Source organism: Lolium perenne, chromosome 5 (assembly GCF_019359855.2).
Source record: "Lolium perenne isolate Kyuss_39 chromosome 5, Kyuss_2.0, whole genome shotgun sequence".
Classification (NCBI taxonomy): Eukaryota; Viridiplantae; Streptophyta; class Magnoliopsida; order Poales; family Poaceae; genus Lolium; species Lolium perenne.
The window spans coordinates 148622987-148650003 of record NC_067248.2 but is presented as its reverse complement, the minus strand read 5'-3'; the positions used below and the strand labels follow the sequence as shown (position 1 = coordinate 148650003).

At 41.9% G+C, this 27017-nt stretch overlaps 2 protein-coding genes across 6 annotated transcripts; both read left to right on the top strand.

The window, feature by feature from the left end:
- The first annotated feature begins 8106 nt into the window (after positions 1 to 8106).
- LOC127300215 (phototropin-1A) lies at positions 8107 to 21539 on the top strand. Of its 3 annotated transcripts, none has more exons than XM_051330300.2 (23): positions 8107 to 8549; positions 11668 to 12166; positions 12260 to 12442; positions 12524 to 12615; positions 12722 to 12995; positions 13110 to 13323; positions 13430 to 13500; positions 13727 to 13833; positions 14025 to 14074; positions 14190 to 14273; positions 14611 to 14670; positions 14745 to 14834; positions 15214 to 15290; positions 15381 to 15465; positions 15568 to 15648; positions 18951 to 19054; positions 19233 to 19282; positions 19825 to 19931; positions 20111 to 20233; positions 20348 to 20399; positions 20475 to 20587; positions 20716 to 20856; positions 21211 to 21539. In XM_051330300.2, the coding sequence occupies exons 1-23, from the start codon at positions 8537 to 8539 to the stop codon at positions 21310 to 21312; spliced, it is 2772 nt and encodes a 923-aa protein (XP_051186260.1). In that variant the 5' UTR covers positions 8107 to 8536; the 3' UTR covers positions 21313 to 21539. The 3 variants fall into 3 exon arrangements, with proteins under 3 accessions (XP_051186260.1, XP_051186261.1, XP_051186259.1); XM_051330299.2 differs by lacking the exon at positions 8107 to 8549 and adding an exon at positions 11164 to 11532; XM_051330301.2 differs by lacking the exons at positions 8107 to 8549; positions 15568 to 15648 and adding an exon at positions 11161 to 11532.
- Positions 21540 to 21678: 139 nt separating this feature from the next.
- On the top strand, positions 21679 to 26394 carry LOC127300216 (uncharacterized). Of its 3 annotated transcripts, none has more exons than XM_051330302.2 (15): positions 21679 to 21873; positions 21973 to 22311; positions 22397 to 22591; positions 22803 to 22945; positions 23038 to 23326; positions 23439 to 23578; positions 23682 to 23713; positions 24186 to 24263; positions 24412 to 24480; positions 24730 to 24903; positions 25009 to 25181; positions 25269 to 25559; positions 25672 to 25814; positions 25921 to 25977; positions 26081 to 26394. In XM_051330302.2, exons 5-15 carry the CDS (start codon positions 23282 to 23284, stop codon positions 26169 to 26171), a joined length of 1293 nt encoding a protein of 430 aa, XP_051186262.1. In that variant the 5' UTR covers positions 21679 to 21873; positions 21973 to 22311; positions 22397 to 22591; positions 22803 to 22945; positions 23038 to 23281; the 3' UTR covers positions 26172 to 26394. The 3 variants fall into 3 exon arrangements, with proteins under 3 accessions (XP_051186262.1, XP_071676136.1, XP_051186263.1); XM_071820035.1 differs by having other exon boundaries at positions 23435 to 23578; XM_051330303.2 differs by lacking the exon at positions 24730 to 24903.
- The last annotated feature ends 623 nt before the right edge of the window (positions 26395 to 27017 follow it).

The following is a 27017-nucleotide window of genomic DNA, read 5'->3' as shown; positions in this document are numbered from 1 at the left end:
TGAAAACAGATGACGGAAATCTGGCCCAGTAAATAAAGGTGCGCGCGAGACACGATTACTATGCCAACTAGTTGAATGCCCGTGCGTTGCTACGGGTAAACTTTTTCAAACCAAACAAAATGTAGGTAAAAGAAGACAAACCACAAAAGTTAATGTTAGTTCAAAAAACCATAGGCTCATGACTTCGGTTGAAATTTGATGATAACCTTATTCTTAAACTAAGAAAATAAGTTAAAAGAAGAAGGGAAGAAGAAAAAAATGGGTCTATCAATATTATATGATATACATGTTAGTCATATTCCTAAACATGAATTAGTCACCAAACATTGCGACGTGTCACCAAACATTGCGACGTGTTTTGCATCAACCAAATATATCTCATAGCCATGTGACAACAACATCCAGGTGCTATGCACATCACTGTTCCCTAACAACCCATGATAATATAAACCGAGAGTTGTCGTATGAGCTTCGCTGACACTCTGCATTCCGGTGTTTCAGGTGACTTCTTGCTTGGAAACTCAATGGTAAGAATAATTTGTTTTAGTTGGATTCTTCCATGCTGCCACACAAATTGGGTCACAAGGATTTAGAAGATAGGCTATCCTGTTGGATTCTGGTTGCGGCTAAGCTAGAGGATTCCTGGGAGCTTTCCGGCCAACTGAGCAAACAACTATGTTCTGCTCACTATCACTGGTAGCTGTAGGGTCTGACACAGCAACGATGAGCTTCATTGCAGATTAGCCTCCGCTAACAGCCTCCCCTGCTTCAAAGATAATAAGCATAGGTCTAAAGATATAACTAAAAAGTATGAGTTGACGTATACATTTGCAAAAAGTCACTGCTCAAGCGGTGAAAATGCACAGAATCTGATGGCCGTAAACCCAGGAACTCCAAGTCCATGTTTGGCAGGAGCAACACTCCTGGATGTATGATGTTATTTTGGTTCTCTGCCTTAAAAGTTTTTTCTAGTAACATACCAATTGATTATGTTAACCTAGCCGTATGTCACATAACTTTGTCGTACCTTTTATTTTGTGAAAATTATTTGTGGTACTTTAGACTGAAGTACATAATCATCTTCAAAAAATTTGAATAATATAAGCTTATATGCCGAGGGCCTTGGAAATTAAGAATTATCACGAGTCGTCTATTTTTCTTGTTTCTGCAGAGAAGCATCCATACGAACAATGAGCATGATGATCTACTTTGATTAATACATCAACCTACTCTCTTTACACAATAATTATTTTATATCTGATGAAACATTGTTGATTCATATTTACACAATGGTTACAATGAGCATGACAAACAACAAGAGTAAGGGTTGGAAGGCCAACATCCAAGGCAATAGTAACTATTGGAAGAATTAAATATGCACTTCCCGGTGACAGTTAACATGGGCTTATCGTAACCACTCTGAAGCTTTCTCTACCAAATAATTTAAGTATGGGCATTGCAAGCATGCACTTTGGTTCTGGAAAGAAGTTGCAAGGTTACATACTTACTGAACTATGAAACACCTTCAGCACATCCCAGAGCGCCTCCTTTGATCATTAACCAATCATCTACGAAATAATAAAAGATCTAGTTAGGCTTAAATATGAACACAAAATGGTTGGAGAGCTAGGAATTAAAGAAAAATTACAGTGCACATATGAACATGTACTAACTTAGAGGCTTACAGTTCGCGTAGATACTTAGCAAGGAACCAGTGTATTCCGAACCAGTCGTCACCTAGTGTGCAACCCACATTTCGATCTCGGGGATTACCTAGTGGACTTGAGGAAAAAAATACAAACATAGACCGGCATAAATTTCATCCAACCAAGCATATGTAACAAACACAAAGGAAGCTAAAGTACATATTTTTAATAGGAAGGGTGTTGCAGCCTGCAGGACAAAAAATGGTTTTAATGGCATTCAATTTATTGTAGGAAATGACATGACATCGCTGTCAAGAAACAGAGAGGAAATAACAAAATATTTCATAGCACGAATAAATATAATACTTTGATAGGCTTTGTATCACTGTAAAACTTATCATGGCATGAATTCTCTTGCAATTAAGCTTGCTGCTCTCTTCTCTTGTGATTGTAAAGCTAACCGCTACAATCTCTATGGTCGCAACATGGTCGCAACAGTGTTGAACATAGTGTTGAACAAGCTCTTCTAGTAGTCATTGATCTTGTTGACCTGCTTCCAGTAGTTGGCGACCAACTACTTCTTCTGAACAAGAGTGTTCTTCATGTCAAAGCATGCATCAACCTCCTTCTTACCCTGGGCGGTTATTGAAGCGACATCAGCCACTTTATATGCTATCCCTGTAATCTGAAAAATTGTGATCGATATACTGCATCAGTCAGTATTAGCAAAACAGAAAAACATCTGACACAAAGAATAGCACCTCTCCAGAGAAACAAACACAAATTTCAGATTAGGAGCACACCTCTTGCATGGTCTTTGTGACATCTGTGGTATCTGAAGTAGTTATTGTCTAAATCCTTATGTGATGATCAGTGTCAGTGCCCCACACAACACATATTTTGTCCTATATATAGATCTATACTCAAACATACATGAACATAACTTTTTAAAGATATGTACATGTATGACAATCAATACGGTGAAGCAACAAACAATGCAATATGCACGTACTGATGTACAATTACTATTTGCAGATAGTACCTACTTGATGCATGTAGTGTGATGAAGTACAAAATACTTAAGCAACTCAGTGTATAAAATTCACCTACACTGGCACATCAACAAAATTATCCATAAGCACAGATATTGCATAATACCAATCTGACTATGGTATTTTTAGAAATTGGTGTAGGACATAAATAACTTTTTTAATGTTGGACAATGTTTAACTAACCAGGAGGAGCTCCTAGAGCTGGATGTCAGACGAGTTGATCCCAACAGCAAGATGACGGCCATCAGGAGCCCAGCTGACGCTTGTAATGCAACCATTGTTCCCCTCGACTAAGAGGAGCTCAGACGTGGATCCACTTGAGTCATCCAACAAATATATCATGTCTCACAGCACAATGGACAGCAGGTTGCTGCTCCCACAGTCCATCAGGTTGAGGTATGAGGTCTAGTGCATCCAGAGTCCTCTCCGCAGACTACAACAGTAATCAGTAACCATCACCAATTTCTACCACGTACATAAAGTCAATGCATTATTAGAATCACAAGTATGTCCATACCTGAGGAGTGTAGCGCATGCAGCCGCCCCGGCTTGGCCTATTGAGAAGAAACTGTGTTGCCAGCGGCGCAGCCGAGAAGTTCTCACGCTTCGACGGCTTGTTCCTGAAGGCGAGGATCTGCGCGCGGTCATTGACTCCAGTAGGCCTCTTTGGATGGGTAAGCCTCCAGGGCCGCTGCATACTCCTTGTCCTTCTTGGTCTCCATGATCAGGTAGTGCGCAAGGTCCATGTTCACTGATGATCTGTCCCGGATGAACTTGTCTCCCTGCACACGCAGAAGAAAAAACGACCATGTCAGGCAATTCCGTCGAGCAGCTTATGCACACAAGAATCTACAGGATTTCGGATCTAACAAATTACTTAGCACTCCGACGGATTGCGCGGGATCCGACCTCAAGCGGCAGCCGGTGCACGGTGGTGTTGTTCTTCTCGGAAGAGATCGAGTGGGAGCCTGCGCTGCGACGAGCTCCTCCCGGCCGCGCCCATCCCGCCGGACGCGGTTCATTCCTACCGTCGGCTGCTCGCCCTGGGGTGGTAGGACGGCGCAGGGAGCGGAGGCGGCGTGATGGTTTGTCTGCCGGGGCGGTGCTCTATCTAGGAAGATTAATTGATTCCATACCAGGGCAAGTACAGATACATCTGCGGGAATTAAACATCCTATACTTAATTTGTATTGATTAAGAATCATTTTGATTGATTGATTCCATAAATCACACGCGGGAGAGTGGAAAAGTGTGGGGGCGATGTAGAGACCTTCAGATTAAATTGGATGGTCCGGATTGTTTTAATGACGACCACCAAAGTGTGTTGAGTGTCAAACGACCAACTCCCATTTAATAGTAAAGAAAATGAGTAAACCCACCGAACGCTAATCGCAAAGCAGACAAAATCAGACGGTTTAGCATTCTACTAAGCTCTAGCTTAATTCTCAGTATACGTCATCTCTATACGCCAGGAACAAAGACAATGGAGTAATACACATTCGATTGTCCATGATAGTCCCGACTCCCGACTCCCGACTCCCGGCAAGTCGGGTCAGCGTCAGCAACAAGCAGGGCGAGTGAGCACTGCATACGCATGGCCGGCATGCCGCATACGCATCACAACAGCCGTCTAGGCTAACGACTGATCAATTTCATCCACGATTTCTCTCGTCAAGTCTAGCTCTTTACCTCTCTTCTTTGTAAATTTGTTTAGCTAATTCTTATTGCATTGCAAAACTACAGCATGGATTCATTAGTCATCAGTGTAATTGTTTCTATATAATTGTAGAATCTGGCAAATTAATTGATATTTCTATTGATCTTATAGCAGGTTTTATAACCGTACAATTGCATGACAACCTTATGATATTGATTTTTTTATCTAGTTGCCCCACCGTAACGCAAAATCCTACTGGACGTCGGTGTCCTTCTGATTACCTAGTGCTTGCTAACGGGAGAAGGAGATACATACACGTGAGAGTGTAGCAACTATTCATGATGTATTTATGGTGGGAGCTCGGTGATGGAAGCATATGGAGGGCGCATGCAAGCCCCGTCCGGTAAACAAGCACAAGGAAAGGTGAGAAATGAAATAACCAAAGAGGAAGGAGAAGATCGGTGCAATGATATATCTTGTTGTCATATGGATGACGCATGCAAGCCCATCCCGGTAATCAAGCACAAGTAAACGCGAGGAATGAAATAACCAAAGTTGAAGGAGAAGATTGGATAGTGAGACTAATACCTTTCCAATCATGACATGACTACATCAAGGGTTAGCCTTGAGCCCATACATATTTTCCTTGGTGATAGATGAGGTGAGGATATACAAGTAGATATTCTTTGGTGTATGCTCTTTGCTAATGACGTGGTGCTAGTAAATGAAACCAGGGCCGGCGCATAGGAAGTTAGAGCTATGGAGGCAGACGTCTGAGTCAAAAGGTTTTAGACTAAGCATGATCAAGAGGAACATGCGATGAGACTTTAGTGGTGTTAGCGGTGAAGACGAAGATGTTAGTTTAGAAGGACAAATAATGCCTAAGAAGAACACATTTCGATACTTGGATCAATGTTGCAAAGCAATACTGATATCAGCGAGATTGTTTGCCACATGATCAAGGCAGTTTGGATGACGGGAAACATCGGGTATCTTATGTGACAAGAAGGTCCCACAAAAGCTAAAATGTATGTTCTATAAGACGGTACTCAGACCGGCAATGCTATATGGGGAAGAATGTTGACCCACTAAAAAGCAATACATCCAACAAATGAGTGACACCGGTCAATGAGAAGCTAGTCCAACACCTACTAAGTTGGTTTGGACATATCCAACGTAGGCCTCCAGAAGAATTCTAAAGAGTATGAAGGAGACTAGAAGGGTAGCGATCCATGTGCCGGAATCTTAGTTTATTTTTCCCTTCTTCTTCTTGTTTTTTCTGTTGGGTTTCATATCTAACCTATCCAACTTACTTGAAAAAGGCTTTGATGTTATTGTTGTTGTTGGAAGGAGGGGATTGATGCAACGATATATCTTCAAGTTCAAGTTGTCTGGAGACCGTAATCTTTGTTCGAAATGTTGTGACAAACTTAGGCCACAATGATACCACTTGATCTCTCTAAACCAAGTGAGAGCACATCAACTATGGGTATCTTGAGTTGATCTTTTGAATCTTTACAAAGTCCTTCATGGAAATCCACACTCTTGAATGCTCACAAGGCAACTCCAAATGTTCAGGGTTTTCATTAACCCAAGAGTAACAAGAAGAATATTACACAAGATGGATAGTAACCTTTTGACTTGATGTTAATGTAGACCTAGATCTACTATGTATTTTACCTAAAAGAAATGCAAGAGTACGTTATAAGGGATGAAGAGGAATTGTGCTTTTGGAGGGCAAGGCAATGTCAGATCTCAAAGTGGCAGAGAAATTGGATGTTATGCTCATCGTGGGTGCCATGTAACCTCCATCCCATATATCAGGCTATATAAACTCAGTAGGTTTTCGATCAAGGCCCGATCCCTAACCTGGAACCTCCTGAATCCTGACTGAAGGCATAAAAGTGTATGTGTTGGAGGCATGGCAAAGCTTTAAGGAAAGTTTTTGCCCCCTTTCAAAAAAGTTTGACCCTAAATGCTTCGCGCCCACCAGTGCCTCATAAAACCATCTCAGTCTTAATCTTTTGCATCATGACCAAACTCATAGTGGAGACATGACGAGAAACCCTCACGTTTCGTTCATTCCATATCTCCCATGAGGTTATTAGCATGATGTGTGATGCCAAATATTTTTTGACGCGTGACATTGTTGTAGATGACGGCTTCCCACCATTCCCTCATGGTGTCGAACTTGGACCACCGAGATGTGTCAGCCGAGGTGAGCCCAAGCCAAGCGACGATCATGATTCAAATTGGAAGAGTGTAGCGACATTTAGAAATGAGGTGTGCCGCCGTTTCATCTTCCCGCTCACAAAGTTGGCAAAGCCCACAATTTTGCCATACTCTTTTTCTTTGGAGATGATCCACCGTCCACACTTGGTTTTGAAGTATAAGCCACGCAAAAAAACCTGCACTCGGAAAGAGTCCAGTTTTCCAAAAGGCCTTCGGCATGTACGAGCGAGTCATACCCAAAAATTAAGCTTTGTAAGCAGATGCCGCCGAGTATTCCAGCCATTGTCTTTATTTAGCAACATAAACTACTCCCTCCGTTCCTAAAAAAAGCTTTCCAACTTTTTCTAGATACGAAGGTGTATGATATATTTTAGCTGTAAATTCATCCATACCTAGAAAAAGTTTCGAAGATTTTTCAGGAACGAAGGGACAAGCCTTCATATTTGTACTTCGAAATCCTCTACTACAAGGCAGATCGTGGAAGGCCAGAAACACCGCCCTCCACATAAGAGCAGAAAAGGGACAAGAGAGAAGCAAATGCTGAATTTGTTTCATCATCAGCATAGAACCGCTGCACCAAGCCTTGTCGGTGTTCCTATTTCATTTGTAAAAGTTATTGTATTTGTTAAAATCCGCCCTTTAAAAACACAACATTGGAAAAACAACGGACCCCGCTGGCGAAGAGGGGTTTCACCCAATCATGCATGTGTCTTGGCCGAATGCTTATTGGAACCATACCCGACTTCAAACATGCCTCTGCTAACTAATTTCTCTTGACGTACCTATTCCGCAGCAACACTTTACACTTGTCACTTACACCTAGAGTCTTTATTTAGCAATTTAAACTACTCACTCCGTCCATAAAATGATGTCTTAGATAGATCTAAACTTTGACGTGTTCTAATACATCCAAGTTTAGATAAATCTAAGCATTCAAGCTTATATAAATTTAAGAGATCTTTTTATGGACAGGATAACCGTATCATTTGCTTCATGTTTTTTTACTTCAGCATTCATCATTTTGGTAGACAAGTGCGACTTTGCACATTTGCAGGAAACTATTGTGCAAGTTCCTTAAATTTTCCTTGCAGCCCGGACAGAAAAGTTGCGGAGATTTTATGATTTGCCACACATTACATAGCATCTTTATAATTTGCCACACATTACGTAGTCTTTTACTATTTGCCACATATCGATCGGTTACTCTTCTTTTCCCTGCATGAATCAATCGATCATCAAACATGGGTGAGACGCATGGCGACGGCTGGACAGAGTGTGTGAGCAAGGAAGCATCAAGCATGGCCCGATCGAGATTGGCCGCATCCCAGCCCGCCAAAACAAAGCGACAGCGCTCGGCGTGGATCCTTCCCCTCTCGCCGTCAGCCGCTTGCTCCTGTCCCCCTCCCCTCGCCGTATGGAATATGGATCGGCCGTTGTAGCGAAGATAAGGGAGTGGGATATAGGGTTCAAAAAAAAAAAAGGGAGTGGGATATAGCTCGCTAGTCCGTACGTACACGGCCAGATCGGCGCGCGCGGGCCCCCGTCGTCGTCTCCCTCCCCTCTCGCTGAACAACTAGCCCATGATGGCAGCGGTGCAGCAGCAGTAGCAGTAGCGGTGCCAGCGCCCCCAATTCCGACGGCCATGCCGCGTGGTCTTCCCAGCGGGCATATACGTACCTACGCGCGCAGCATGCACTGTACACCACAGATCGCTTCTCGCAGATCGGCGCAAGGCTAGCTAAGTGCTTGCTTGCTGCCTCTGCTCTGCTCCCCTCTCAGCCTCTTCATCACTCGAAGAGTCCACAGTGCACTTCTAGCTAGCCAGATAAAGAAATATAATGAGATGAAGAGCTGAGGTACGCGCGTCTTGGTTTCTTGGATCACGCGCCCGCACGGCAAGCAAGAAGGAGGAGACGACTACTGTTGCTGCTAGCTCAAGCTTCCCGTTGATGGCTTCCAAAGGTACATGCCGAAACCATTTCGTCCCTGCTTCTGCTTCCACCATTCTTCTAGCTTGAGTGTCAGGCAGTCTAGCTAGTTGAATTCAGGTCCCGGCCGCTAATCTGACCAGACGTACTAGCGAGCTAGAAGAAGTAGGACTCCTGATCGAGCGCGGTTACTCCGCTGAGTAGCCTAGCTAGATAGCTCTCCGCTCTGATTGATTATAGGCCGGATCGCCTGCCACATGCGTGCACTTCTTCAACTAAATAGTTATGCAGTAATTGGTTCTAAATCATAGCCTAGCTCACTCTATCTTTTGCTTCTTCATGCATCCTCAGCTCGGTTCAGTTGTGCACACACGCGCGCGGTCGAGAATAATTCGCTGACTGAGCTCGATCACTCTCCGCCTCTAGTATTACTCTACTGATTATCTCACTCTACACACCCGCACATGTAGCTTTTTCGATAAACCCACACATGTAGCTTTCAACATGGCTAAGAAACTACTATTTCACTGTAGCTGCACAGTCTTGCTGTTGCCCACAACCAGCGGGCTAACAGTCCCGAGACTGAATTACCTAGAGGGAATTGAAGATAAACAAGAGTAGAGTAGAGCAGGCCAAGTACGGAACTATCTTTCGAGCTCAAGCTCCATGTAGCTGTTTTTTTTTTTCTGGAAAAAATATTCGAAAACAGCATTTACAAGTTTCAAAAAAAAATTCTGAATATACATAAGGATGTATTCCACGATCGTGTAAAAACTCAATGCTAAATTCATTGTACTTTGGGCTAAACAAAAAATGTCAAGTTCTACTAAAGTTACGAGTTTTAAAATGTCTGTTCTTCACCATGCTAAGATGTGCACTTTTGTCATTTTTGTGTATCTCAAAGTATAAGGTATTTCCTATTGAGATTTTACACACTTGTAGGATAGATCTCTATCTAGATCCAGATTTGTTGTCAGACTTTTTTTTAAATCTTTCAAACATGATTTTCAAAAAAATTCATGAAAACAAGCTACATGGAGCTCAAGCTCCAAAAGTCCACACTCAGGCCAAGCGATTATAGGTTGAGGAATTGCTTTCTCGAAGTGGAAACGCAACACTAATTGCCTGATTAGGTGTGATTGATGCCCTGAGGGCGAGGGAAGGAGGATCAAGACATACGCGTACGTGTATGCGTACGCGCGCCCGTCGTCTGTCTGTATCTGTATGTATGTGGTAGCAGAGGTTTACTGTCCTGAATCGATCCTTCCGCTTGCGTCCATTGGCTGGATGGATGAGGATGATGCATGTGGGTGAGACACACACTTGTGCTTCAACACTGCCTGTCCCTTTTAGCTAGGCTGGCCTTGCTTGCTGGTGGTTGCTACTGTTTCATTTTCTCTCGCCGTGATCACTTTCACCTTTCACCTGACTTGCACTCCACTTGCTGTTGCTACTTCCTAGCTAGTATACTAACACTTCAGATTAAATCTAACAAAAATACTCCATCCGATTTAATAATATAAGACCTTTTACCTTTTTTAGATACGCTTATTTTAGTCTGTATTTAGTCTATTTTTAGCGTGTAGATTAACTCGTTATGATCCGTACCTAGTTTATTTTAAAATATCTAAAATGTCTTACATTATTGAACGGAGGAAATAGTTCGGATTAGATTTGCACATACACAGTTGCAACGCAGCTTTCTAGAACCGTATCTAACAAAGCTGAGAGTACTTAGTACTTTAGTACTGATGCTACAGTGAGCCACTACACTCCAACTTACACTTGCAGCTGACTTGGCCGGAATACGACGTGCATGGCACTCTAGCTACAACTACTGAAAATATCTCCTCAAGTAGCGAGAAAAACGATATTGTAGTATCTGAATCACATGTTACTGTATAAAGAATCGAATTCCATGCCTTCTGTTTTCTCCCCTGAAACCACTTTCTGAGCATGCAGGGATCCATTCAGAATGTTCTAGTAGCTTCTTTTGAATCGCATGTATTTAGATGTATTTATTGTGTCCGTTCAATCATTTCGCTTCATATATAACCCACATTAAAATATTTAAAACATCTTATACTTCAAAATGGAGGGACTTGCTTCGTAACCTTTTGTGCCGCCCATTTCTATCGGCCCATTCTGAATTGTTCCGAATTATAAGATGTTTTAGAGTAGCTTTTTTCAAATCGTACGTATGTAGACCAATTGGCCTTACAAAAAATCTAGACGCACTTTCGTGTGTACGTTCAATTATTTCAGTTGCCTATGTAACCTACATTGAAATATCTAAAACATCTTATAACTCAAAACAGAGGAAGTTGCTAGCAACTGATGCTCCAGTTAGTCACTACACTCCAACAACTTGCACTTGCAGTCGACTTGGCCGGAATACGACATGCATGGCACGCACTCTAGCTACAAACACAAAATATCTCACCAACTAGTGAGAAATCGGTACTGTGGTATCTGAATCACATGGTCCGTGAATAAAGCGATGCAGATCGACATATATATGCCCTCTAGAGAATCGAATTACATGCCTTTGTTTCCTCTCTTCGTCTTGTTAGCACAACTTTCTGAGCTTGCAGGATCCATCCCCTTTGCTGTATCCGTATCAGCAAACTTTTGTGCCGCCAATTTCCATCAAACCACTACTTCGAGTATCGACGAACAAGTGTCGATCTCCGCCGGCTAACACCATGAATGCGCTCCAGCATACTAGTATGAGCTGAATTATATCTGACACTAGACCAAGTGCATGTTATGTTCCTATATCTGTACAGTACGAGCTATAGCTACTCATCCAGCTGACTGACTTTGATAGAGAAACCCATGAAAGCTAAAGATCATCCATCCGTGCTGCGAAAAGTTAATGCAGATTAGTTGGTGTTGATTAGACCTTAACCACTATACGTCTTTGCTACTGAATGCGACTCAGTTCCTGATAATTCAGAAGCGCCAGCAGAATCGACTGATCGATTTCCGGATGATCAAGCTGCAGTATCCTACAAGTACGATGATCAACGATTTACCTCGAACCTTTGATTGTTTGATCAGCGTTTTTCGGTGCAAAAATTGCTTAGCTTCACAGACTAGTGGAGTACCTAGCTATAGCTAGCTTGACAGAGTAGTGGTGGTGGATGCAGGTGCAGGAGGCGGCGGCCATGACGAACCCCAGCGGCCGAAGCAGCAGCTGCCGCGCGACTCCCGCGGCTCGCTCGAGGTCTTCAACCCCTCCTCCTCCACCGTCGAGCCCCCCTCCGCGTTCCGCCCCGCCGCTGCCGCCCGGTCCGCATCTCCATTCATCGAGGAAGCAGCGGGCAGCATCGAGGATGTCGGCAAGGCGACGCAGCGAGCGGCAGAGTGGGGCCTCGTGCTCCAGACAAACGAGCAGACGGGCCGGCCGCAGGGCGTGTCCGCGCGCTCCTCCGGCGGCGGCGGCTCCGCCCGCAGCAGCTCCGACGACAAGGCCGTCGCGGGCGCCATCCCCCGGGTCTCGGAGGAGCTCCGGGCGGCGCTCTCCGCGTTCCAGCAGACGTTCGTGGTGTCGGACGCCAGCCGCCCCGGCCACCCCATCATGTACGCCAGCGCCGGCTTCTTCAACATGACCGGCTACACCTCCAAGGAGGTCGTCGGAAGGAACTGGTACCAAATGTTCATTCTTTCGAATTCATCCTCCTTCATTCACCAAATGGCTTTCTGCACAAATTAACTGAATGTGGCAATTGTGCTGTGCAGCCGCTTCCTCCAAGGCTCCGGCACCGACCCGGCGGAGATTGCCAAGATCAGGAAGGCTCTGGCAGATGGCTCAAACTACTGCGGCCGTGTCCTCAACTACAAGAAGGACGGCACGGCATTCTGGAACCTCCTGACCATTGCTCCCATCAAGGATGAGGAAGGCAATGTCCTCAAGTTCATAGGGTCAGCTACCCTCTTCTCTTCCTCCTCATTGCATTAGTGCTATGATTTAGAGATATTAAACCATTTGCGTTGCTATTCCAGGATGCAAGTGGAAGTGAGTAAATACACTGAAGGGAACAAGGATACGGTTGTTCGTCCAAATGACCTGCCTGAGTCACTCATCAAATATGATGGTACTGCTATTCTTTTGGCTTAAAAGATTTGCTACTAGCTAGCAGGTTCTGTCATTTACAGAACTTGAACTGTTTTCTAACTGAAGAGGTAAAAATATTTGTGCAGCCAGGCAGAAGGATCAGGCCCGTAGCTCAGTTTCTGAGCTTCTGTTGGCCATCAAGAATCCACGTTCATTGTCAGAATCAAGTAATAGCACCTTCAAAAGAAAATCACAGGAATCAGTAGGTGCGTTGACGGGTGATCGTCCTGGCAAGAGAAGCTCGGAAAGTGGATCTCGACGTAACTCAAAAACTGGAGCAAGGAGCTCACTGCAAAAAATCAGTGAAGTTCCTGAAAGAGGCAATAGAAGTAGAAAATCTGGTCTGTTTTCACTTATGGGGTAAGCTCGTTGATACAAGTCAAATGATAGAGTTGCAATGTCTCATCTCTTAATTCTGTTGTGCATTTCACTGTCCATTTTTTTATTTTTGTCTTATTCAATTTGTATGTGCAGTTTACTTGGTATGGGCCAGGGAAATGAAGAAAAGAACATGCTGAAACCAAGAGATGAAGATCCGCTGCTTGACAGTGACGATGAAAGACCTGAGAGCTTTGACGATGAGCTAAGGAAGAAAGAAATGAGAAGGGGTATGGACTTGGCTACTACACTTGAGCGTATTGAGAAGAACTTTGTCATTACTGACCCAAGATTACCAGATAATCCTATTGTAAGATGCATCAGGAAGCACCTGTACCTCTTACTCCACTCAACTTTTCGTTCATATAAATATCAACTTTCTTCAATACGTGTTCATTATTTTATCGGTGTTTCAGATATTTGCGTCCGATAGTTTCCTGCAGTTGACAGAATATTGCCGTGAAGAAATTTTGGGGAGAAACTGCAGGTGAATGACAGTCTTACCTTAGACATGCATTGCACAATTTAACTGAAAATGTCTTTCTGATCTTTAGTAAATTTAGCTCTTTGTAGATTTACTGTTGCAGTGTAGTAAAATCCTGATACTGAACCTCTATTGATCTGCACTTTTGTAGATTGGTATAGGCTAGTGTTTCATGCAAAAGACTAATAATGCATCACTGCCATGTTACTTCCCTGTGTCCTCCTTGCAGGTTTCTCCAAGGTCCTGAAACTGACCGCGCGACAGTGAGGAAAATTAGAGATGCCATAGATAACCAAACAGAGGTCACGGTTCAGCTGATTAATTATACAAAGAGTGGTATGCTAGTCTTCACATGCTTTGCATGTTCATGCCATTCAATGCTTCTGTTCTCCCAAATGTTTGGCTCAGATACAATATCTTTGTATCAGTTATTAACATAGTGAAATTCCTATTTTCATGTTGAAATGTATCCCATCATGGTAACGAGTCCAGCTAAAATTACTTACTTTCATGCATCACTTCTACAGGTAAAAAGTTCTGGAACCTGTTTCACTTGCAGCCTATGCGTGATCAGAAGGTACTATAATAATGGACGCCGTCATATGGGAAATGTTTTTTAGCTTATTCCATATAATTGAGTGGTAACTACTTTTCATGTAATTTGAGGTGCATCACTTTTGACTGTTGATCAGGGAGATGTCCAGTACTTTATTGGGGTTCAGTTGGATGGAACTGAGCATGTCCGAGATGCTGCTGAGAGAGAGGGAGTCATGCTGGTTCGTATCCATTTTACATAAAACTAGATTATTTGTGCATGTAAATATGCTATGGAAAGCAACAAAAATAGATAGATGTATCTTCAATAGCTACTCTTTTACCAACACCAGGTATTTGGAGTACAAAATTTTGTTAACACCAACTGCCAGTGAACTTGTGAATTGTTATGCACATGACATGTTAGTCTTCGTATTTAACATTCTACTTGCAAGATTTATGTTGTTTTGGTCTGCATAAACTAAATTAACCACGTAATTTGCCACACACCTTAAATTTTAAATTCCTGTTATCTGAAAGCATATGTTTAAGAACTAACCTGAATTGTTCATGTGACAGATTAAGAAAACTGCAGAAAATATTGATGAGGCTGCAAAAGAACTTCCAGATGCTAATTTGGTAAGGCAAAACTATTATTCCTCTAGTTCGTCAAACATGTGTGTGGAGTTCTGACAGTCATCCATTGCTTCCAGAGACCGGAGGATTTGTGGGCCAACCACTCAAAAGTAGTTTTGCCAAAGCCACATATGAAGGATTCTGCATCATGGAGAGCCATCCAAAAAGTATGATATAGCTTACCAAAGTGCTAATTACATGTCATTTTAGGCTCAATAGATGAAACTAGCTATATGTAAAGAAACAAGAGATTTATACCCGCAAAAAAAAAGAAACTAGAGATTTGGGTGCCTCTCATGTGTTTAATTTTTATTTCGAAATGACTCTCATGTGTTCAATGGAAATATATACCTGGTTGCTCTTCGCTATTCTCATTTTATGAAGAAACTTGAGAGAGTGATTTACCGTGCATTTTGCTGTATACTGCAGTTGCCATTAGAGAACAGTGATTATGTCTACTGTATTTCTATATTGCGAAGACCAGGAGATCGTTGGAGACATACATATGGCATTTTCTCAGCGATGATCATGTTACTTCTTTTGTAGGTTCTTGAGGGTGGAGAAAACATTGACTTGAAACATTTCAGGCCTGTGAAACCTTTGGGATCTGGTGACACTGGAAGGTATATCCTATCATATTTTATTTGAAACAGAATTACGTTGAGTTCCCTTGTCATTAGCAATTTCAAATAGTAAGCCATGTGAACTTGCAGCGTGCACTTGGTGGAGTTGTTAAACACAGGTGAATACTTTGCCATGAAAGCTATGGATAAAAGTGTCATGCTTAACCGCAATAAGGTATGGCTATTCTTTCAACTTCTGAAATTATACCAACACTCATTGTCATAGGAATACGTAGTAGTCCGCTTCATGTTTCTGCTAACATTGTAATGCCTCTAGGTCCATAGAGCTACGGCCGAACGACAAATCCTTGATATGTTGGACCATCCATTCCTTCCGACATTATATGCATCGTTTCAGGTTTGTTACATTAATATAAGGCAGCGAACTTATTAAAAATAACACCGTACTTGTTCATGTGTATTCATCTTGATGAGTAAGCTTGTTTAATTCCTAGCATCCCAACATAGACACCGAAATCTTTTAAGGTTCTTCCAAATTCCTTATTAAATGTTTTTTTTCGAAAAGGGTTGCCCCAGCCTCTGCATCCAAGAGATGCATACGGCCGCTTTTATTATATTATTAAAGTATCCAGTCTTACAAGCAAAAAGTCTCAAGAATTATTACAAAAAACTGATCAAAAATGGTCTCAACAAAGTGAGCCACCATAAACTAAGCATAGACATGAAGCGCCTTTGCATCATCATGTCAAGCGACGGTCAGCAGACCATCCGCACCGGCTGTAGAAATCCCGAGCCACCGTTTCCAGTCGGTTGCACCCAATATCCATAGCCGGTCGGTCGTCCTCCAGCTGTAGATAAGACCACATACGGATCGAGTGGGTAGCCAACGGAATAACCTGCAAAAATGATGGGAACTTTTTTTTGTTAAATATGCAATCATTGCGAACTTTCCATATCGCCCATAGGACCGCACAAACACCAACTCTAATGTAAGCTTTATCTTTTTTGGGCACTCCATTCAACCAATTTCCAAACAAATTTGTAATATTCAAAGGAGGAGGTATATTGAAGGACATATAAACTATTCTCCAAAGCATACGGATGAATGGACAAGTTATGAAAAGGTGTTGAACTGTCTCCTTTTGATCACAAAAACAGCACCCTTCATCACCCTGCCAGTGACGTTTTATTAAGTTGTCTTTCGTTAGTATGACCTTCTTTTGAAGAAACCACATGAAAATCCTAATCTTTAAAGGTACTTTCATTTTCCAAATATATTTCTTAAGATATGCAACATTCTCATTGAGAAGATCATTGTACATGGATTTAACAGTGAATCGATGTGAAGCCGTAAGCCCCCATTTAAAAGTATCTTCGGAATCAGAGAGTTGGATTGAAATTAATCTATGCAAAAGGTTTGTCCATCTTTCCCATTTAGTATCATCCAAGGTTCTTCTGAAACTTATATTAATTGGGGTGGAAGATAACACATTCGCAATAGTAACATTTTTATGATGCACTATATTATACAGGGAGGGATACTCATTTGCCAACGACCTTTGTCCTAGCCAAATGTCCTCCCAGAATCTAGTATTGAGCCCATTACCAATATCAAAAGATCCCCGCGCCAAGAATTCCTCTTTAACATTCATTAAACCTCTCCAAAAGGGAGAGTCTGTAGGTTTAGCCGACACTTGAGTAAGAGTTTTAGAATTCAAATATTTGTTATGTAACAACTCTTGCCACATCCCTTCTTCATTAATAAGCTTATCTAACCATTTGGCGAGTAGACTCTTATTTTTTAGCTCTAAGTCTTCTACTCCCAGCCCCCCTTGGTCTTTCGGTCTACATATAATATTCCATTTGGTCAATCTATATTTCCGCTTATGCCCGTCGCTTTGCCAAAAAAAACGTGATCTAAAAAAATCCAATCTTTTTCGAACTCCCTTCGGAATCTCAAGAAAAGAAAGCATAAACATGGGTAGACTTGTAAGAACAGAGTTTATAAGCACGAGTCGATCACCATAAGACAGCATTTTACCTATCCAACTACTCAATTTTTTCTCAAAGCGATCTTCCACTGGTTTCCACTCACCGTTTCTCAGCTTGCGAAAATGAATTGGTATACCCAAATATCTAAATGGCAATGACCCTATATCACACCCAAAAAGAATTTTATAATCATTTTCAACCTCTTTTGCCTTCCCAAAACAGAACAGCTCGCTCTTGTGGAAATTTATTTTCAACCCAGACAATTGTTCGAAAATACATAAAACTAATTTCATATTTAAAGCTTTATCCAAATCGTGTTCCATGAATAGAATGGTATCATCCGCATATTGGAGAATCGAGATCCCTCCCTCTACTAAATGAGGAATAAGACCAGCTACTTGACCATCTTCTTTCGCTCTAGCAATCAAAATTGCTAACATATCCGCGACAATGTTAAATAAAATAGGGGACAAAGGGTCTCCTTGCCTAAGTCCTTTTCTAGTCTGAAAGTAGTGTCCGATGTCATCATTAACTCGAATTCCAACACTACCTTTTTCAATGAATCTCTGAATCCATGAACACCATGTAGGATGGAAACCTTTCATTCGCATGACTTGTTGTAAAAAAGGCCATTTAACTTTGTCGTACGCTTTCTCGAAATCAATCTTAAACAAGACCCCATCCATATTTTTCCTATGGAGTTCATGTATAGTTTCATGTAGGATAACTACACCCTCTAAAATATGTCTACCAGGCATGAAAGCTGTTTGTGTTGGCTGGATAACATTTTCCGCAATTCCCGTAACCCGGTTCGTTCCAACTTTAGTAAAAATTTTAAAACTGACATTCAACAAGCAAATAGGACGGTATTGTTGGATTTGAACAGCATTTTCTTTTTTAGGCAGCAAGATAATGGTTCCAAAGTTTAGATGGAACAGAGGCAGCTCACCTCTTTGAAAACTTTCAAACATAGCTACCAAATCACATTTAATAATTTCCCAAAAATATTGATAAAATTCTGCCGGAAAACCATCAGGCCCAGGTGCTTTATTTTTTTCCATTTGCATTATTGCTTCAAAAATTTCTTTTTCCGTAAAGCCCTTAGTCAACAAACTATTCTCTTCATCCGAAATCTGTCTAATATCCTGGGTTCTGGATTCTATCAATTCACATGTGTTACAAATAGGTGGTCCGAACAGGGTTTTGTAGTACTCCGATATATAAGTTTTCAAATTCTCCTGACCTACTATGGTACCTTCCTCTTGCTCAAGTTGGTATATTTTCTTCCTTCTGTGTTTACCATTCGCTATTAAATGAAAATATTCCTTATTAAATGTAGTACTGTATATCGATTGGTTCCGGTAATCCTGATCAATATTATGTTAGTTTTGTTTTAAAGCCAACAGTTTAGAAACCTGGCTGTTATTCATTCATTGTTCTCAAGGGCTTGAGGCTCTGCATAGACCTTCAATCTGTAAGTTGTTTAAATAGTATTAATTTAAGATTGTTTGAGAACAACACACTAGGTCTTACTTTGTTAAACCCTATTATAGCAGCCCTGGGTTGCAATCTAATACTATCTTTGCTATCATGTTTTGGAGAGGTGGTGGGGTTGGTGTAAGGGTGGGATTATTTTAATTTCATTGACACCATGACTTTTAATGTTCTTCCAGAGAGTAACCTTTTTTTCTGTTCACGTCCTTGCAGACCAAGACACATATATGTCTCATTACAGACTACTACCCTGGCGGGGAGCTCTTTCTGCTCCTAGATAGACAACCTCTAAAGGTTCTGCGGGAAGATGCAGTCAGGTCATAATTCAAACTGTTTATTTTTTGTTAAATCTGGTGGGGTTATTTGCATGATTTTGGTTGAAGCAACAACATAGGTCACTGATCTCACAGACGCAGGCGTGGTACTTCAATGTTTTTCAGTTTTGTCTAATCTAAATGTTGTAGAGTATAAGAATATTTTTCATGATTGTGACAGGTTCTATGCTGCTGAAGTTGTCATTGCACTCGAATACTTGCATTGCCAAGGTATATACACACACCACACAGCATCCTCCTATCTGATTTTGTGTACTCCCTCCATCCCACGAAGGTTGTCTGAGATTTGTCAAAATTTGGATGTATCTAGACACAACCTTTATGGGACCTTTCTGGGACGGAGGGAGTACATGAAAAACTCTGAAAGTCTCTTTGATTATCATGCCTGTGAGCATTATCTGTTGTTAATTATGTCCACCTTTCGAATGCAAGCCTTCAGTAAGTATTTAGCCCTTGTAGCATGTCAGTAAGGCCTTAAAAATGAAAAACTCTGAAAGTCTCTTTGATTATGCTGCCTGTGAGCATTATCTGTTGTTAATTATGTCCACCTTTCGAATGCAAGCCTTCAGTAAGTATTTAGCCCTTGTAGCATGTCAGTAAGGCCTTAAAAATGAGTGTCTTTTCTTACCAAGATAAAAGAACAGCTGGCACTTTTTGATAATTTATCACATTCTGTTGCTTAGAATACAGCTGAGATGTCTACTTCATCCAGTGTGGTATGTTTCCTTTTATTTAATATTATTTATCCTCAGGTATAATCTACCGAGACTTAAAGCCGGAGAATATCTTACTTCATAGAGATGGACACATCTCCTTGACAGACTTTGATTTGTCTTGCCTGACATCTTGCAGACCGCAGGTAAAATGACAACAGTAAAATTTTACAAAAGTTAACTCAATTCTTGAACCTTTTTCTCTTTCAAACAAATCATAAAGCATTCTTATATTTGTATGTGTTGCTGGACAAAAAAAGGGGAGGTTAACTTCAGTATCATCATAGGTTATGAGAGGCGAAGTAATTATATTTTCTATTCGTAGGTATTTCTTCCAGAAGAAGCTAATAAGAAAAGTAGGAGGAAAAGCAGGAGTTCACCCATCTTTTTTGCTGAACCTATGCGAGCATCCAACTCATTTGTTGGTACAGAGGAGTACATTGCACCTGTATGTATTCTATCTTGGTTTTTCTTCATTCAGCACCTTTTTTGCCATGTTTTCATATTTTCCCCGGTTTTTCCAGTAGAGAATTTAATTCTTATATCGTTCCTTGTGTTGCAGGAGATTATTACTGGAGCTGGCCATACAAGTGCTGTTGATTGGTGGGCGCTAGGTAAACAGCTGTTCTACCACCTGTGCAGTTTCTTTGTACATGTGGTGATGCTCATGAATTCATTTGGTTACTCAGGGATTCTTCTCTATGAAATGCTGTATGGTTACACGCCCTTCAGAGGTAAAACCAGGCAAAGGACATTCGCCAACATCCTTCACAAAGACATCAGATTTCCGGCGAGTATATCGGTAATGAAGCAAGCAGCTAACATATATTATGATATCTTTCAAACAAAATTTTGGTTGCTTTGGAGAATCAGAAAAACCATATATTGCCTCACAGAGTTTACTCGGTCGGGTGTTGTATGAATGAGCAGGTGAGCCTCCCAGCAAGGCAGCTGATTTACAGGTTGCTACACCGTGACCCTACGAATAGGTTGGGATCGTATGAGGGATCAAATGAGATAAAAGAGCACCCCTTCTTCCGTGGCATCAACTGGGCTCTTGTGCGCGGCACGGTAATGAATACTCTCTCAACAAGTATAATTTGCCATCTTGTTGTTCCCCGGCATAGGACTTAATCGTAGGGGTAGCTAGGTTTCGGTTTGCTACTACTGTTCTTGATTTGCTGTTCCTTTCCATTTTTCTTTTGTTTTGGCCTTCTTGTCTTGGGTTTTTGTAGCTCACTTATGTTTTTGTAGCTCTCACTTATTTCTTGCGATCTTCTAATATGAAATGGCGCGCTCATCAGCTTAATCCCTGTGATCTTCTAAGCTTAATTCTTCTAAGAAGAGATCCAAAAAGAAATAATTTGGTCTTGGACATCAGAAATTCAGACTTCTATGTACTAACTAACAATGAAATTGGTGCAGGCTCCTCCAAAGCTGGATGCTCCCCTGTTTCCGGATGACATGGACAAGGGAATGGGCGATGCAACTACTGCCGCTGCTGATAATCACACCGACATGTTCTGAATAAAGAAGCTGGCCTAGATAAAGAAGCATCTGGGTCGAGCTCAATCACGCATGTTTCTTTGTTATCGCTATCTGCCGTTTATGTTCGAGCGTACCTAGGGAGGTAGGAGATGGAATAACTAAGCTAGTTTGAGATCGATGTAGACTACTGGGGTTGCTGAACGCAATGTAATAGTACTGCATGTATTTGGATCATATTAAAATAATCAATTACCGTAAGATGCGTCTATCTATGCGTGCGACCAAATTGATGGATGGAGTAAGAAAATTGGGAGGTGATTCGAAGTTCACACCTGGAGATGCAGCGGCCAGGCGATGGAGGAGACAAGCTAGGTCCAGATGAGAAGGCCAGATTTCTTCTATTCTATGGCCTCTGGAGAAACCAGGAAAAGAACGAGCAACCTGAAATCCCATCGGAGACGATACCGCCACCGAACCGCTAGGCGCTCCCGTTAAACCTAGATCAGATCGCCCCGCAGGTACGCGTATTCCCTCAATTCATCGTGGCTGCGAAGTCACAGGAGGTGATTTCTGTGCCATTGCCGCCGCGCGACCCAAGTCGTAAGCTGATTTCCTCGTGTGCTTGCTTAGCAACCATCCATTGATAAATTTGCATAGTATTTGCATGGATTTGATGAGGTTTCCATTGATCTGAATCAGGGGAATTGTTGATGCTTCAACTCAAACACGGGGCAATCACAGCAAGGGAATCTACTACCAATCAAGTTTCCATCTACTTCTTGGGGATCCCTATTCCCTACTTTCTGCTTGCTCCAGGACTGCACGGGAACTGGAATTAACTGACGATGCAGGAAAACAGCAAGATGGAGTTGATCGATCCCACAAGCTGCTCGAGCAGCAGGGACCAAAGAGCCATTAACAGGAACATCAAACGCGGCCATGACTCGCCGTCCGTGATCGCGAACGGGATCACTACATGCCCAACAAAACGGAGACGCGAGACGTTCGAAGAAGGGTGGCAACGTAGGATAAAGAGAGGTGAGCTAGCCCAGTCACAGCTAAATTCAGGTTTAGTTTAGTTTGTTTGCTGCTTATCGTGCATCTTGGCTGGTTTATTGGTTAGAGGTAGAGCTATGGCTCGCGGAGGCTACTGATGAGGAGGGAGACTGCCATGACCTTCCCGACCGAGTCGTTCTCCCTTACCAGGAGAAACCATTCGGCCAGTTTTTCATGGGCGACGACGGCGAGCTGGCCCTGTTTGCTGCCGGAGCCGCTCAAAGCGTGCCTGACAGCGTCGTCTCGCCTTCTTTGTTTGATGGTACTTCCTCAGTTTCAAAATGACTTTCAAAATAATTGAAGTTTGACTTAAGACAACCAGAATTTCGATTGTTTTGGAAATTATTTTGCTTGTTTTAGGCAGGAGGTCTTCTATTCCAGTCATCAGTACGCGATTTGCTTTTACATATTATTATCAGTCATCAGTTTGTCACTAGGATTTAAATCACTATTAATCTTGCATTGTTGTCCAGGAGATGTGATGTTGTTCGCATGCTCGGGCGTAGCTCTGCCAGAGGAGTCTAGGGCACCGGCGAGAAACCTAACTAGATTTCTCACGTCGGCACGTCTGGTTAGAGAATTTATTGACAAGAGAAACGAAGATGATAAGTTGAGGGTACATATCTTCACAAATCTGTTTATCAAGGCAGCTTCTGTATGCTCTATATATGTTACTGCTTTTAATTATCTCTGCATAAACATACGTAGGTTGAAGTGCGCCTTCCTGATAATAGAGCTACCGATGGCTTCTTGGGACTATATGACGACCATATTGCGATTGTCACATCTTTCGACAACCTCATCATTATCGATCCTATAGATCTCGATCATCAGTCACCTGACCAGCCTTCTACTACTACTCTTACTGGACAAATGATAGCTTTTGGGCGTGCCTTCAACTCGGGAAAATTGATGGTACAAGAGCTGACACCGGTTATTTCTATTGTCAGTGATGATCTTGATCAACCTCGCGAGGTCCTTTTTCCAGATTTCAGAGGTATATAGACGATTTTTTTCTCGGTTAATTGGCGTGCAAGATGAACAATTCAGAACAAATAATTATCTCATTGTGGTTCCGATCGATGGTCTAATTTGCGAGTTCTAGCTAGGCTGCATTTGGAGGGCCACTTACTGATGCTAATGGTAACTTTCTTGGGGTGATCCACCATCATGTTCATGACATGGAGAAGACATCGTTTCTACCGCTAACGTTTCTTCGTCTACGCTTAAAGCATTTTGGGATACTCACGTATGTATGATGGCTGTTTTGCTCCTGGGCTACTACCACTCGTGTTATGTATTTACTTATTTACGAAAATAATTAATCTAAATAGCTATATGTTGTATTACAGGCAAGATGACCGAGATACAACTGAGGATGCAGGTGCATGATCTCTTAAGACCACTGTGCATTAATTATCAATCCATCCTCCGGGCCTAGTTTAGCTAGGCAGTGAGCCTGTCATGCTCATAATTTTTCTAGTTCCTCTGTTTGACGTCACTTTGACCACGTAACATTTTGTAGATTTTTTTTTTGAAATTAGCTTTTTTATAGGCCAAATAAATTAATTGCAGAGCTACTATTCCATTCAAAAAAATAATTGCAGAGCTATTATCCAGTGCTTGTCAGTATCTGAAAAAAAGGAAGGGATTCATCATCATCATTTCTAGTCATACTTGACAACTGTACATTTCATCATTGTAAATAAGATGTGGGTCACCTAGTTTCACCATGCAAAGTAGACATGCTTCATGCATTCTGCATGCTTTAATTTGTTGTGTTGTCTTTTCAGACAATACACACAGTTTTCTTTCCGGACATTCTTTTCCCGGTCTCATCTTCTCCTCCATTTCAGGTACCTCAAGCGGGGGAACCAGAAATAAGAAACGTGGATATTCCTTGCCTCCTGGTGTATCAAGCATTGTCCCTTCAGGTGTGAATTATATATAATCTTTACAAGCCATATTTTGCAGATTGCTACATATATCAACCACTGTGTGCACTGTGCAGAGTACCATGCCAATATTATCATGGTGCATATCAACCTGAACTCATATTGATCACCTTAATTGTTGCATCAGGATTTATGAGGAAGATTAACATGCTAAAATCTTTGGGCCATCCCATGCCACCACCACTTATGCTTGAAGGTAAGTCGATCGTCGCCGCTACTGATATTGCTGAATTTTTCTCCCTAGCTAGCATTAAGGATGTTCGTCCATGGTTGTTCGCAAAAACCAGCAAGATCTAGTTCAATTTATTTCGTAACCTCAAGGAGCCCGGCAAAGTTAGTGCAAAAAGTTGAATACCGGTTTTCACAGATTGGATCGGAATCAGTTTTGAACACCCCCTAGCTCTTGTAGTAGCAATAACTAACAACTTGTTTTCCCTTTACCCAGCAAATGGGCAATTGCGTAATACATTTGAAGATGATTTTGGTGAAGTGTGTGCTTGGGAAGGGTATGAGTACAGCCTCATGTGGCGCTCTGCGGGGAACTATGTCTGGCAAGAACTTCCCAAGAAAGTTTTTAGAAATTTATCCCGACGAGCTGTCTCAGTTGTTTCGTTCACTGGTTCGTGCATTTGCTTGCAGTATCTACTACAGCCTTTTCATCGTAGCTCACAATAGTATTTCATCTTCACTAACACGATGAAAGTCATATATAAAATGTACGCAGGGGACAAGATATTTTTTGCATGCACAGGCTTGCTTATAAGTTGGCATACTGGCGCCGGCACTGGCACTGGCACGTGTAGGGGCAAACGCACACGCCCTCGCCAAGTCATTCTCACCTCCGCCAGTTTGGTTAGAACTCGTGACGATGAAGACAAAATTGAAAAGAATTTGAGGGTTAGTTGGTGCATGATCCCAATCATTTTCAAACTTGGTCTTTTTAGTTACATATGCATCATGGTTAACTTACAATGAATGTTGCAGATTGAGGTATTTCTCCCACCAAATCAACGCATGGATGGAACACTGGAATTGTACCATTCGAACTATAATATTGCTATCATCAGCGTTGAGAAGCATTTTATTTCTGCTCGTCCAGAAAATATCTTCTCTAGATCAGCACATAAGCTACCTAAAGAAGTAGTAGCTGTAGGACGTGAAGCTGCAGAGGGATTACTCTTGGCCTCAATGGGTAAAGTGATCGACATGCCTCGTTGGATGTCTACCGAACTCCACTGCCAAGACCTTAAGATGTCCACTTGTAAGATAAAGAAGGTACCTACGTACATTGTTGAAATTTTCTTGCATCTTAGTGTTTACATAGATAGTTGCATCTGAACTACTACATGTAACTTCATCTGCTACTTTGTGTACTGCTTACTACTAGGTAGGGATTGGAGGGCCCCTTATTACTTCTCATGATGGTCGTCTTGTTGGCATGAACTTCTATGATGACACACACAGAACTCCTTTCCTGCCACGGAGTAAAATTGTTGACGTTTTGAAAGGGATTGATCTCCCATCGGAAAGGTATTTAGTTTCATTTTTCGTTGTTGCGCAACGTTGGTCTCAATGCCAGTTAACTTAGTATAAGCAATCAAATGAGCTCACACTGAAAACATATGTTGGATAACAGAGGTTTGAACTGTCCAGTCAACATGATGGACACCACAACAACAACTGAGAAAAACAGGTACTCCGTGAGCTTTTCTGTTTCATCAGGTTGCATAGCTATATTTTATAATTCTTATTCAACTATGAACTTACATTTGGTGAATATATTGGATGATGTATAGGTGGCCCGTGCCTGAGGCATATTGGTATCATCCTCTGTTTGATGATGATCTTGATCCATTTCGCCCCTATGTTGGAAGGGTTCTCCAATAGATGCTACCGTTCTCCTTGTGCTTATGTAGCAAGTATTGCAGACCTTGAATTAGTTGTATTTATTTCCGGTTGACCTATATAACGTACCACTGTTACTTTCTGGACTGTACTATGCAAAGCCAGTAATATATGAACGTGGCGAAGCTTGCCATTGAGTTTCTTATGACCGTTGTGCCATATGTATATCTCGGGGCCATATATCTGGTTTAGAATCTTAAAATAAGGCAGGCTTGTCTGTGGGATCTAACAGCTCAGCCTGTTTCGAAAAAGATGACTAGGTCTAAAGTCATTACTGAAGCATTTGAAAGATTGGCAAATAATTCATGCTTGAGAACTCTGAATGACCATTAACAATGCTGAGTTGCGGATCGACATGCACATGCTGAGAGAAAACTTTTCACGTCTAAAAACGTTGACCAACGGAGGAATGATCTCTCCCTTGGCTATACGTTGTTAGGTAGGATGAGACTCTCCCGGCGGATGGACGCTAGGATGATAACCCGGTTTAAAGTTCGCCCCTCCGTGCGAAATTACCGCGAGATGGGGATTCAAACCCAGGTGGGCTGGCTGCGCACTCGCTTGCCTTGCCACTGAGCTAGAACTCAGTTCTCAAAAGGAGTATAATCTTCATGACGAAAGGAGTATAATCGACGCATATCTAAGAAAATGAAACAAATCATTATTCATCAGAGCACCCACCGGATCATGTCAGTTCTGGACGTGTAACGTACTCGCTTGTGCTTCACAACCCGGAGGCTCTGGTCCTGTTGGTCGCGCAGCATCTCTATGCCGGTGAGCACAGCAAAATGAATATCGTCGTCGTAGTCATTGAACGCCTTGGCGATG

What these genes read in the sequence shown, in the direction of transcription:
- LOC127300215 (XM_051330299.2), top strand. Translation starts at nt 11,508, where the DNA reads ATGATCAAGCTGCAGTATCCTACAA. An exon ending in CTGCGGGAAGATGCAGTCAG is followed by an intron (nt 19,055 to 19,232) that starts GTCATAATTCAA and finishes TGATTGTGACAG; the next exon opens with GTTCTATGCTGCTGAAGTTG. An exon ending in TGTTGATTGGTGGGCGCTAG is followed by an intron (nt 20,400 to 20,474) that starts GTAAACAGCTGT and finishes TTGGTTACTCAG; the next exon opens with GGATTCTTCTCTATGAAATG.
- LOC127300216 (XM_051330302.2), top strand. Translation starts at nt 23,282, where the DNA reads ATGATCTTGATCAACCTCGCGAGGTCCTTTTTCCAGATTTCAGAG. An exon ending in CCTTTTTCCAGATTTCAGAG is followed by an intron (nt 23,327 to 23,438) that starts GTATATAGACGA and finishes AGTTCTAGCTAG; the next exon opens with GCTGCATTTGGAGGGCCACT. An exon ending in CTCAGTTGTTTCGTTCACTG is followed by an intron (nt 24,904 to 25,008) that starts GTTCGTGCATTT and finishes AAATGTACGCAG; the next exon opens with GGGACAAGATATTTTTTGCA.